General features: G+C 47.0%; 1 protein-coding gene across 4 annotated transcripts in view; it reads left to right on the top strand.

Annotated features, from left to right (window-relative positions):
• The first annotated feature begins 305 nt into the window (after positions 1-305).
• The window catches only part of DNMT1 (DNA methyltransferase 1), a 45,767-nt gene continuing 32,699 nt past the window's right edge, over positions 306-13,373 (top strand). The window contains exons 1-6 of one of the 4 annotated variants that reach the window (XM_020902339.2): positions 306-471; positions 8,905-8,941; positions 9,632-9,739; positions 9,934-10,153; positions 10,975-11,050; positions 12,344-12,419. In XM_020902339.2, the coding sequence (XP_020757998.2) occupies positions 392-471; positions 8,905-8,941; positions 9,632-9,739; positions 9,934-10,153; positions 10,975-11,050; positions 12,344-12,419 (597 nt within the window). In that variant the 5' untranslated portion in view covers positions 306-391. Of the gene's footprint in view, positions 472-691; positions 1,030-8,904; positions 8,942-9,631; positions 9,740-9,933; positions 10,154-10,974; positions 11,051-12,343; positions 12,420-13,373 lie in introns of those variants that run through there. The other 3 variants (XM_020902342.2, XM_020902341.2, XM_020902343.2) reach the window with 3 other exon arrangements.

Here is a 13,373-nt window from a genome sequence, read left to right as displayed (position 1 = left end):
AGGTGGGATTGGAAATAAGTACTTGAACTTTAGAGCCCACATGGTGGAATGCCCTGGGGGTGTTCCTCGTTCTAACCCCAGCATGCGGGTCAAGAATGAATGAATGAATGTCTCAGGCAAGGCTCGCAGCAAATGGAGGAGCTTGGACAAACCCACTGCTCCGCGCAGGGGTGCTCTCCTCCGTCGCGCATGCGCGACCCCCTGTGCACAGCCAGTTCCACCGCCTCCGCCCACTCATGGTACAGCCTCTCTCCGTGTGGTACGGCCCGACTTCCCCCACGCCTGGGCCGGGATGGTACGCGCCGCCTCCGCTCGCGGCCCCTCCCCGTCGGTTTCCGCGCGAAAAGCCAGGGTTGCCTGTGCTGCTGCCGCCTCTGCTGCACCTTCCAAGATGCCTGCCCGTACCGCCCCGGCGCGGGTGCCTGCGCTGGCCTCCCGGGCCTTCTCACTGCCTGACGATGTCCGCAGGCGGTAGGTGCCGCGGGGAACCGGGAACCTGGGTGGGTGGCACGGCGGTGGGGGTGGGGGTCATTTCCCCTCGGGGTAGCCCGTGGCCGCCGCTGACAGACGGGCGCGCATGCGTGGGATGGCGCGGCGCGCGGCGGCGGTTGGCGCGGGCAGAGTGGCACTTCCGGTCGCGCGCGCCCCTGGCCGTTTGGCGCCAAAATGGGCCAATGCCCTCCCCCCCCCCAGTTCCCTGGTGACTAGAAACTTGGGGTCTCTTCTGACCTCAGAGTAGAGCAAGCTTTGGGTTTTCCTTGGAGAGCCCCTTCCCGGAGCAGCCTCGGGCCCAGCTCCTGCCGCCAGCCTGGTCGCGCAGGAAGTGGGCAGCCTGCCGCCTCGGGATACCCCTCGGCCCGGGCACTTCGGCCTCCACTTCCGGTGCCCGGTCCACTCGAGGGGGTTGTGCTGGCCTGGTCCCCGGGGGTATTTGGGGGGATTCTCTCAGCGTCCCACGCCAAGCATCCCGATGGCAGCCTCCAGAGACAGATGCCGCCGCCGGTCGGGGCCCAGGCGCGGCCGGCTCAGGTTTGCGAGCCCTGTCTTCCTTGGGGGGCTCCCTCCATCAGCTCATACGGCTAGGGTAGTCGCATTCTGGAAGGACCCCTTATCCTTCAGTGAGGGCTAGGGCTGGGCAGCGTGAAAACTGAGTGGTTTCTTCTAGTAAATCAGAGCCGTGGGCATCAAGGAAGCCTTGCTGGGGAGTACTGGCTGGTTTCCTTGTGTATGTGCGCATATGTATGTGCATGTGTGGGGAGGGGAGTGAGGGGGGCAGCAGCTAATATTGGGGACGCGGCTACAGCTGATTTGTGCACATGTATCTTCAGGCAAGACCATTGTGCACTCTAGGCTTCTTGCTGGTGAAGGACATCAGTTTCACTCTTGGAAACTTGCAGACCTCACTTGCAACAATAGTCATGGAAACCAGCCCTGAATGCTTCCAACCAGATTTGTGAACCTGCTTTTGCCATTTCCCTATTTCCCTTTGCTTGTTTCCTGCAGTTGTGCCAGACCAGTTCTGATTTGGGCTTTTGAGGGGTGGAGAGTAGGTGATAGGAGGTATTTGGATCTTCCTCCCAGATGTCACACCACTTCTTAGCCACAGTCAGAGGGTGATGTGCCTTGCTAAAGAATCCCTATACATCTCCCCCAAGATAAAACATGACTTGAAGTGGAAATGGATTTAGACCCAGCACAGGGATATTGGGCCCAGCCTTCTTTACCTTGACGGTGAGAGTGCTGCCTCCACTGAGACATCTATGACCTTGGGCAAGTTTCATAAACAAGTCGCATCTGTGGACTTGGACAGTTAACATGGGCTTTAAACTAGTATTGGATTAAATGAGAATATGCCTGGCACATAAAGGCCCCCATGTTAGCATTCTTGACTAATCTAACTTACTTTTTTTCAGTTCTGCTAATTGTATAGAACACTTTACATGATCTCACTTAATCCTCAACTGTTCTCAAGAGTGGTTGCCTCAGGAATTAACTGTAAGGAAGCAAAGATTTCTGCTAAGATCTGCTTCTTGGCAAAACCTTTCCCTTCCGTGAGGGCTTTTATTGGGCCAGAGCAAGTGTTTTGTTTGGCTGAATTTGAATGTTCTTAGATGAGTGTTACAGTCCATCAATCCATCATTCACCCTAGGTTCCATATTACCTTGAACTAGAATTGTGTACTGTTAGGTATAGAGTCTGGTTTTAGGTTTTTTTTTTTTCTTTTTCATTTTGGGTTATTTTTTGACTATACCTCACAGCATGTGGGATCCATCCCTGACCAGGGATCGAACCCATGCCCCCCTGCATTGGGAACATGGAATCTTAACCCCTGGACCACCAGGGAATTCCAGTATAGACTTAGGTTTCTTCCTCAGACCTCTGACATTGTCACCTTATGTGACCCTCTCAGCAGCTTTTCTTAAATTTTGAATTTTAGCTTCTAAAATATAGACGTAAACATGGCATTCAATACTCCCTTTAAAATGTTCCCTTATACCACCTTGTAAATGGAGATATAACTTCTTGATTCATGCAAACTAGGTACCTCATATTATGGATTATACTAAATCTAGTAGAATAGGAACAAAATTTAGGCCTAGTCCTCACTGAGGAATTCTTGTCACTTATGCTAACTTGTGTTTATATGGCAGCTTCTTTTAAGACTCATACCGTTACATTAGCTATATAATGATGCTGGAAAGTGTTCTTAATGTTTAGGTATTTGTAAATTTACTTATGGCTGCACTGGGTCTTTGTTGTGTGCGTGGGCTTTCCCCAGTTGCAGCAAGCAGGGGCTACTCTTTGTTGCAATGCGCAGGCTTCTCATTGTGGCTTTTCTTTCGAAGCACAGGCTCTAGGTGTGTGGGCTTCAGTAGTTGCAGCACTCAGGCTCTACGGCACAGGTTTAGTGGTGGTGGCGCACGGGCTTAGTTGCCCTGAGGCATGTAGAATCTTCCCAGACCAAGGATGGAGCCTATGTCCCTGCATTGGCAGGCAGATTCTTATCCACTGTGCCACCAGGCAAGTCCAGTGTTTGAGCTTTTAAAGTGTAACTAAGTGTAAAACTAAGTTTAGGGCTTCCCAGGTGGTGCTCGTGGTAAAGAATCTGCCTGCTAATGCAGGAGACATAAGAGACACGGATTCAGTCCCTAGATTGGGATGATCCCCTGGAGAAGGAAATGGCAACCCACTCCATTGTTCCTGCCTGGAGAATCCCATGGACAGAGAAGCGGGCTACAGTCCATGGGATCATAAAGAGTCGGACACGACTGAAATGACTTAGCACGCACGTGTCCTAAGTCTTCTAAAAATCAGGCCTTTCAGGACAAGCCACATTTTTCCACTTTATTTTTCTTACTCTCCGAGCCATCATCTTTTGTATAGAAAATGCAGTAGTCTTTCCACTTGTCTTTCTGTTGCCACTTAGGTCTGTTTTCTCTTAAGTGGAAACTTATCCTCTTAGGATATAAGTTGGAGCTGGAGGTTTTCCTGCCCCATACACCATGTGATGACTTGAAGTCCAGGACTGCCGTCCACTTGCCTGACTCATCCTGTGCCCTTCTTTTCCTTACAAGCCATTCAGGTTATCTTTTAGGTTCTTAGGGCCTGAGACCATGCAGAGCCACCAGTGTGAGGCTGGGCTCCACCTAACCCCTTCCCCATGGTGGCTACTGTCCATTCATTCCCAAGACTGCTCAGAAAGACAGTCCCCTTTTCCCTGTGATGAGAAGAGGTTAAATTCTGTCCATGTACCCCTCATGCTGCCTCTGCAGTGTGGAGTTGATGATCACTTGTCGTCCAAGCATATTTGCCTCATTGGTTGCATCTGCAGCTTAGAATCCAGTAGACTCAGATTCTTGCTTGCTAGACTTTCACCTTCAGTGAAGCCTGAATTGACAAACTAATACTAGATACCTCCTCACACAAATGTGACTCAGCCTTTGTAATTATGACAGCTTTCCTATCTGCTAACCACTCTGATTAGATTAGACTCAGTCTTCAAGTTCTTAACTAGTCGGTGGCTCCTGAGTAGGTACGGAAGGCATAACTGACTTTTCTTTTCTTTTTTTTTTCCCCAGAACTAGCCTTTATTATCATAAGGCAAATTTATGCTGTGAGTGGTACTATGAAGTCACATTAGGTACCATGCAGTCACATTAATCACCCATGATTAATGAATTCACTGAACAGAAATAGATCTATGCCATCATATTATATTTGCCACATTACTAGTTAGCTATGTGGCAACAGATGGCCAACACCAACTTCCTCTAAATAAATTTTTTTTTCCCATTTATTTTTATTAGTTGGAGGCTAATTACTTTACAGCATTGCAGTGGTTTTTGTCATACATTGAAATGAATTAGCCATGGATTTACATGTATTCCCCATCCCGGTCCCCACCCCCCACCACCTCCCTCTCCACCCGATCCCTCTGGGTCTTCCCAGTGCACCAGGCCTGAGCACTTGTCTCATGCATCCAACCTGGGCTGGTGATCTGGCATAACTGACTTTTCTAGTTCTCCCCTGAAGTAGGATTCTAGACGTGCAGACTCCTGGGGTTCAAAGCCCACCCTGCCACTTGCCAGCTACATGACCAAGTGGTCTAACCTCCTGGTGCTTTATCTATAAAATGGGACAGAGGTGCCCGCCACACCAGGACTGTGAAGACTGAGCTGAAAGAGGTAAACGTGGCAGAGCAGCACCTGCACAGAAGCCTGCTTCCCTGCTTATCCCATGGCAGCTGCATGGTTCACTTCCATTACTGGTGGCGGGGTGGGGTGGGGGACATACCTTATTAATCAATTACCAGCTTGCAAACCTGATAACTAATATAGCAGCCCATGCCTGCTTATCATGCCAACCTTCCTATTTGCCTGGCTTCTTGTATAATCATCTGGACCTGTTCTTTTTGCTGCCACCTTAGCTTAGCTTTTGTGCCAGGTGTCCAGCCATTCCTCAGTTAAAATGGTTTCCTATCCTTAATTCTTTGTATTCTTTTTTTTTTAATTCTTTGTATTCTTGACTTTTGTGATGCTGTTTACTATCTGGGAGCTTCTTTCCTGATCTCCCCCATATTTCTTTTCAATTCTTGGACCCTTATTTCCCTCCAGTCTTAGGATTTCTGCTTTCGGCAGTTGAACAGTACCAGCCAGAGATGCCTCTTTGGAGAGCCGGTTCTCATTTCTAGCTGTTAAATAGCCATGTAGATTCACTGAAATGTCTTTCACTCCTAAAATTCCTGGTCTGCTCCCTTCCTCCCTACCAAAAAGTTCTGAATTTCTGGTATTGTATTAGTTTGTAACCGCTGTCATAACAAACTACTGCATTCTTAGTAGCTTAAATAAAACACATTTGTTATCCTCTGATTCTGTAGGTCAGAAATGTGGTGTGGGTCTCAGGATTAAAATCAAAGCATCAGCAGGCTATCTTCCTTCCTGGAGGCTCTAGGGAAGAACCCGTTTCTTACTCTCTCAGGTTGTCAGCAGAATTCAGTTCCTTGTGGTTGTTGGACTGAGGTCCCTCTTCTTTTGCTGGCTGTAGGGTGAGGCTGTTCCCACTGCCGGCAGGCACTGGAGGTGACAGCATCTGTTGGCTTGCGGCCCCCTTCCTCCACCTTTTAAGCCTTCAAAGTCAGTTCTCATGTCACATCTTTTTTACCTTTCTGTAGTCACATTACTTGAAATGCAGCTGGGAAATTTCTCTGCTCCTAGGATTTAAATGATTTGATGGGGCCCACGTGAGTCATCCAAAATACCCTCTTCATCTCAAGGGCTGTACCCTTAATCACATCTGCAAAGACCCTTTTGCCATGTAAAGTAACACATTCACAGGTTCTGGGGAGAGGGTCCGTTATCCTTCCCTCCACAAATACTGTCTCCGGCAACCCTGTATCACCCACCATGTAGCCAGTTACAGAAGGTACAATTAACAGAGCTTTGTAACTTCTCCAGGATGTTCTCAGCTCCTGCTGTGAAACCATATTACAGACCAGCGTTTCTGATTTAGGATGTCAAGAGTTAGCTGCTCAGTCATGTCTGACTCTGCGATCCCTTGCACTGTAGCCCTCCAGGCTCCTCTGTCCATCAGATTTTCCAGGCAATAATACTAGAGTGGCTAGTCATTCCCTCCTAAGAGGATCTTCCTGACCAGGGATCGAACCCAGGTCTCCTGCATTGGCAGGCGGATTCTTTACCATCCAGCCACCAGGGAAGCCCAATTTAGGATGTTAGAGTGATTTAACACCTACCTCTTTTTAACTAATACATATTATATATTTCGGGCACCCTGACTTTGTTTTTCCCCCACTAAAACATGACTGATTCTTGGGTTCTATCTCCCCCATGACTCTCCCAATGGTTTGTTAACTGTGGAAGAAATCTGATTTTTCAGGCCGACGTTGCTGACCTCCTGGAGGCCGGCAGCCTGCTCCTCTCAGGACTGGCCTTTCTTGCCCTGGCCCGACTCGGGTGGGCTTCCTGCCCCTGCTATGGCAGCTCCTCTGCCCAGTTCCCACTGAGCCATCAGCTTCCCTGTGCCATTTGCACCCTTCTTCTTCAGAAGCCTCAGACTGAAACTCTTGGCCTTCACAGTGGTCGATGTATGTCTTTTTTGCCTTTCGAGAGCTGCTCTGGTGGAAGCAGCTAGGAATGAATCATGGGATCTTGGACCAGAAGGGAGCTGAGGTTTTATATCCTCTGTGACTACTCTACTTGGTCCTTCTTAGTTGCTTCTCATCCTCCTGGCTGTGAACCTAGATGGGAGGTAGTGTCACCAGTTTTACTGGGATGGGGATAAACTCTCCAGTGGAAGCCTGGGCGTCAGGGGAGGCACACTGACCGGCCTTCCTCCTGCCCCACCTATGGCTCCTCGGTGTCTGCCCTGGGCTCCAGCCCCCCATTCCAGGGCTGAGCAGGTTAAATCTAGTCTTCACAGGGTGAGACTTTTGAGATACCCCCAACATCTGTTTCTCCCTGCCAAGCTAAATATCCCACTTCAACAGGAAAGATTAAAAATATTCCGACCCCAAGATCTGTCTCCTGCCCAGATGTAGGCGTTGTCAGCGTTGGGCAAAGGGCCCGTTGATGGGCTTCTACCTGAGCGTTGTCCTTGACACCCGAGGTGACCCGGTCGAGGTAGGAGCTGCGTCCTGCCAGGGTTTTGTGAGCACAGTGACTGAAGGTGGGTAGCTGTGGTGCTCTGGCAGCAGTGTGTGTGCCTCTGGCTCTGAGTAACCTGTTCTGCAGTCGTCCTCAACTAAGGCTCTCCCAGGACCTGAGTTGCTTTGGGGGTAGAATGACTTTTGCCTGGAAGGGACTCCACATGCCTCTGGAAAGCCTGACTCTGAATCTTGAGTCCAAATTACACAATACATGTGATATACAGTACATTAACTACTCTGTCGGTAAGCTGCTATCTTTTTTTTTTTTTTGCTGTGCTCCATGGCAGTGTGGGTTCTCAGTTCCCTGACCAGGGATCAAATCCACGCCCCCTGCAGTGGAAGCATGATTGTCTTAACCACTGGAACACCAGGAAGCCCCTGCTCAGTCTTTCTATAGCCAGACCTCTGCTGACCATCCAGCGCCAGTCAGGAGGCCCCTGCCTGGCAGTGCCTATATCTCAGCACTCAGCTCGTTGCCTGAAACAGGGTCTGGTGTAGAGGAGGCACCCACAGATGATGTTTGCAGCTAGAAGCAGGATCCCCACCCACTCGGAATAGCCACTGTCTGTCACTAGTCCAGCAGAGCCTGTCACTCACATTCCTGTCTGTGCTGCTTACATCTGCCCTCCGTCTGGGAAGGTCTGTCTGGGAGAGCTCTATTCCTGCCCTTTAGGTTGGTGATAACTGAGTACCTTGCCTCGGTGCCCAAAGGAAGGACCCACGCATGGTGGAGGCTCAGTCCTTCCCTGCCCATGGCACCCCCCCCTCTGCTGACAGATGCTGGCTTAGCTGGTTGGACCTGTTCTCACCCCGCTGCCCGCAGGAACACTGCCCGAGCCAGGAACAACAGGCTGTCCATTTCCTCTGTGTCTTTTGCTTCTTGTTCCCTTATCTCTTTGCTCCCTTCCCCCAAAAGAGGCAAGACGCTCATCTTCAGTAATCATGTCAGACCATGATTTTTCCAGCGAAACTCATGCCAGTTCTGCACACCTGAATGACTAGGTACAGGTGTTCACAAGGATGAGCTCTTGGGTGAGGCGCCAGCCAGCTTCTCTGACTTCCTGTCTCTCGCTTGTGTCTGGGGCACCCTGTGCTGCCCCAGGTGACCCCGACTCCATTTCCTACTCATCAGGGTGCTGCCACTCCCGCTCTCCCCATCCTGGCCTTTGGGAATGTTAGCTGACTGTTCCTGCAGCCTCCTGTTGCCCTGGTCCACTCTTTCTAACCCCTGTATGTCCTTCTATGGACTCTTGGTCAGGTCCAACTGGAGGAAGACCACCTGTTGATCACTTAACTTGGGAAGGACCCCAACTATGCTTCCCCTTTCCCAGTGTCTTTTTTTTTTTAATCTTAATTTTTGACTGCACTGTTCAATGTGCAGGATTTTAGTTCCCCAACCAGGGATCAAACCTGTGCCCCCTGCATTGGGAGTGCAGACTGTAACCACTGGACCGCCAGTGTCTTTAAAATAACATTGTTATAGAGTGCCTGTATCATCCCTTTCCACTCTCAGAAAAACATCCCCCAAAAGGGGAACCTCATTTAGATTGCAGATGACTTCTTAATGTGTATGTAGGCACTGCAGTGGGGGCATTCTACACATTGGGGGAGGGGGGAAGAAAACCGTTGTATTTTCTAATATCCGTGTTGAAGTTATTTCCAAAGTTCTTTAAACTGTGGTATTATAGATGAACAGTGTTGCTTAACAAGTGTTTTCTTTCTTCCCTTTTTTCTTTCCCCAGGCTCAAAGATTTGGAAAGAGATAGTTTGACAGAAAAGGTAAGGTCATCTCCACTTTAACAAAATCTATTATCAGATGTGACTATCTGATAGACTGTGTAACTCATAAAAAGAAACCAAGTGGAATTGGCTCTCTTTTCCTTAAATTCTTGAGGATAACTTGGATGTTTTTGTCTAATGTGCTATATTAATAGGCTGTTATCAGTTAGCTTTTGGTAACTCATCAAGTTTCCCAATCTAGGTTCCCTATCGTCAAGTCTAGATTATAACTTGCCCCGGTTACACTGTTTTTTCAGAATCAGTTTTGTTCTAATATACCATTATGTGTCTGTTTCACTTCCTAATCTTCCTATTTTTCACCACCCTGTAGATGGTGTGATATAATCTTTTTTTAAAAAAAATATTTATTTGGCTGCACCAGATCTTAGCTGTGGCACATGCAATCTAGTTCCCTTGCCAGAGATCGAACCTGGGTCCCCTGCTTTGGGAGTGTGAAGTCTTAGCCACTGGACCACTAGGAAAGTCCCTCTTAAAAAAAAAAAAAAAGTAATATGGTCTTAATGAAAATATCACAAACATGTCTTGTGACTGTCTAGTTATCTTTTTAGCCGACTCAGCGTTGCCTGCCATTCAGTCATTGTTATGTGGCTAGGCAATGTAACTGTGCCTTAGTCCATTAGTTCATAGTTTTGGAATGTGGGGACTTCTAAACATATATTCTTCCCTTAGGAATGTGTGAAGGAGAAACTGAATCTCTTGCACGAATTTCTGCAGACAGAAATAAAGAATCAGTTATGTGATTTGGAAACCAAATTACATAAAGAAGAATTATCTGAGGTAAGTCTTCAGGGTCCTGGCGTCCGGAAGACTTGGCCTCCCGAGTAACTGGTCTATGACCAGGGAGGCTGAATAATCCCAACTCCCCATGTCACCTGATAGTAATATAAAGGGAGCACATGTGTTTCCTTATTATTCTCTCATTGCCACTTGTTTACATTCACTGCTACTCAAATTATCCTTTCCTGCTGTAGGAGGGCTACCTGGCTAAAGTCAAATCCCTTTTAAATAAAGATTTGTCCTTGGAGAACGGAGGTCATGCTTTCAGTCGGGAAGCGAATGGATGTCTAGAGAACGGGAGCCAGACGAGCGGTGAGAATTGCAGAGTGGTAATGGCAGAGAAAGGCAAGCCCTCCAAACCTGTCTCCAGACTTTACATGCCCAGGAGAAGCAAATCTGATGGAGAAGCAAAGTGTAAGAGCATTCGACTCGTTTGACCTTGTTGGAATGTGGTATCACCAAAGGGGAGGACAGTTAGACTCGGTGCCATAGGTTCATCCCACCCTTCCCCTGGGCAACACTCACTTCTTGTGTATCCATATGTGTATATATTTTTGGCCGCACTACTCTGGTTTGTGGGATCTTAGTTTCCTGACCAGAGATCATACCTGGGCCCATGGCAGTGAAAGTGCCCCGTCTTAGCCACTGGACCGCCAGGGAATTCCCCCTTGTGTATACTTCTAACTAGCTTAGATGTAGACTAGAAATTTTTGTCTTTGACCAAGTTTGAGAGCATTAGATCTCCAAACATGGTTGAATTTGAGGTATAAAGTAACAGGATCTACTGATACTTAGAACTTCTAAGTTATATGCCTGTTTAAGCTAAACATTTATTCTTAGACTCCTTCCCCATTTGTAGTCAGAGTCACTCTTCTGAAATTTTTAAAAGAATAAAACTCTTCTGAAATTTTTAAAAGAATAAGAGCATGGGACTTGAGCTCAGGTCAGGCTCTTGACCACTTCACCTTCGGAAGACGTAAGCAGAGGTTCTGTTTTCTGTTTCCTTGTGTGTGTCCGGGTTGGGCCCGTCATATAAGAGGTTGTGTTAAAATGGTTCAGCAAACTGGCAGGTGCTAATTTGGTGACTTTCATCAAGATGGTGGTTGCTGAGAATAAGAAGAGGATTCTTAATCCTCAGAAGCTGGTCTCTGTAGCAGCCTGGTAATTCTGAAGAACTGTACCTTTGCTGTTAACTTTTCTATTTCTTAATGATTTTTTTGTTTTTCTTTAAACAGCTGAAGTCTCGTCTAGCCCCAGGATTACAAGGCAGGCTACCAGGCAGACCACCATCACATCTCATTTCACACGGGGGTCAGTATATAATGAATAGACAAGTCCCTCTTTTAGGGGCCAACTGTTTTTGGTAAAACACGTATAGAATTAGTAGAATGTAATTTAGTAATTCTGACTTCCACATTGCCTGGGTTTTCACTTTGGTATTTTGTTATTATATTATATACTCATGAACAGCATTTCTGAAGACCTCATCCGTTTTTACTGTTAATGTTGTTGTTCAGTTGCTAAGTCCTGTCCGCCTCTTTGTGACCCCATGGAGTGCTACACAGCAGGCTTCCCTGTTCTTCACTATCGCCCAGAGTTTATTCAAATTCATGACAATCGAGTTGGTGATGCCCTCCAACCATCTCATTCTCTTGCCCCCTTCTACTCCTGCCCTCAGTCTTTCTAGGAAGCTTCAAATATCTATACACAAAATCACCAAGAGTAGTAAAATGAACCCCTGTGTATATGGCCCAGTGACAGCAGTTAACAGCTCCTGGGGATCATTTCATCTACAGCCCCATGTGCTCCAACTGAATTATTCCAAATGAATTACAACTCCATACATACCACATCCCCCCAATTGGGTTACTTTGCAACAAATCAGACATGTCATCTTATCCATAAATACTGTATTCTAGATGACAGGGTCTTCCTCTGACAAGTTTTAATTCATATTTTGCTATAGTTGCTAACATTTAGCAAACAGTCTTTTTAAGAAGACAGAACAGAACTGTAATTTCACGCCTCATAAAGTGTAATAGCTCCTGATTACCAGGGATACAGCAGTGCTCACACTTCTGCTTGTGTTAACAGAGTTTGGTTGATTTCTTCCTTAATCCTTTTAAGAGTCCTTATTTTCTTGCCATCTATTTAAAGAAACTAGGTCTTGATTTAGCTTCTGGATCTGGCTGACCTCATCATTAATGGTGTTTAATGTGTTCACTTGTCTCTGGTTTTCTGTAAACTGGTAGCTAGGTCTAGAGGCTTGTTCAGATTCCAACTTTATTTTCTGAAACTCCATTGATCAACTGGGGCTGTCCATCAGAAGCATGTCACATCTCTTTGGTGATGTTAGCAGGTGTTGATCAAAGCCTAGATCCATGATTTCATAAGGTTTGCAAAATGGTGGTATTCTAAACCTGTCATTTGAAGAAACATTAAACTTTAACATCCTGACAATGAGGGCTTCTCCTTGGAGGGAAGGGGGAGTCCATGCCCTGAATCTTCCCAAGCAGAGGGAGGAATGTATCAGTAAGTTGCTTCATGCCCACCGGAGGTCTAGGGTTTGGCTGAGCTAACAGTTAGCTTTACTCTGTGTGACAGCCCTGCCAAACGAAAACCTGAGGAAGAACCTGAAAAAGTGAAGTCAGACGATTCTGTTGATGAAGAAAAAGACCAGGTAGGGCTTGCGTTTAAGTTTCTTAACTCTGCCTTATTTTGGTACATTTTCTGTAATTGTGAATTTATGCTTGGTCTGTCTATGGACCAGAAGTGACTGAGAAGGTGTTAGAACGTATCCCTGGACCCAGGGCAGTACAAAGTGTATCATGATTAGACCCGAGGGCTTAGCAGGCCCGTAACTTTAGTCTGTTCTCTCCTGTCTACTTTCCTTCCTGTCCACCTGTCAAGATTAGATAAACCAGCAGATGTGATGTGTGTAAAGCATTTGCTTCTGACATCAGATAAGCTCCTTTCCCACATCTAATTTTTCTATAAGAGCAGAATTGTCATGTTATTATGTGCATTGTACTAATGCTGCTTAGACTTTTTAGGTTGGAAAACTGATGGCTTGCCAAAGGCCTCCGGTAAAGACAATGCCTCTGGTGCTGTCCCATGTGGCTTAAGGGCAAATCTAGGTAATACCAGCTGGCCACATGCTGTCTATTTCAGTTCTGCCACAGGATTAGCTGTGTAATTCAGAAAGTCTGTAGGCTTTTGGGTGGATAGTAAATGACTTGTTACCTGCTAAAGATGAATATCCATGGTTTGTTCTAAGGCTGGATGTCTCAACCAAGGCCTTGACTTTTGGGGGCAAATGAACCTTTGGTGTAGGGGTCAGTCCTGTACACCGTAGAGTATTTAGCAAGGTCCCGACCCCTACTCACTAGATGCCGGTAACATTCCTTCTGTCACCCAGTTGTGACAACCAAAATCACTTTCAGTCTTTCCCAGATGTCTCAGAGGGGCAAAACTGCCCTGAGTGAGAAGCACTGATCCTGGTGTCACTGAGATAGACTTGATAAGACATGCTCATTCTCCTGTCTTATTCTTGGGAAATTATATGTGACCATTCATGACCCTTATTCAGGTGTCTGTAGACTTAGCAGCAGCAGCAGCCGTTAATTTTAGTCAG

The sequence above is a fragment of the Odocoileus virginianus genome, chromosome 3, assembly GCF_023699985.2.
Source record: "Odocoileus virginianus isolate 20LAN1187 ecotype Illinois chromosome 3, Ovbor_1.2, whole genome shotgun sequence".
In the NCBI taxonomy this organism is placed as follows: Eukaryota; Metazoa; Chordata; class Mammalia; order Artiodactyla; family Cervidae; genus Odocoileus; species Odocoileus virginianus.
Note: the sequence above shows the minus strand (reverse complement) of the source record. Positions and strands in the feature narration are given on the sequence as shown.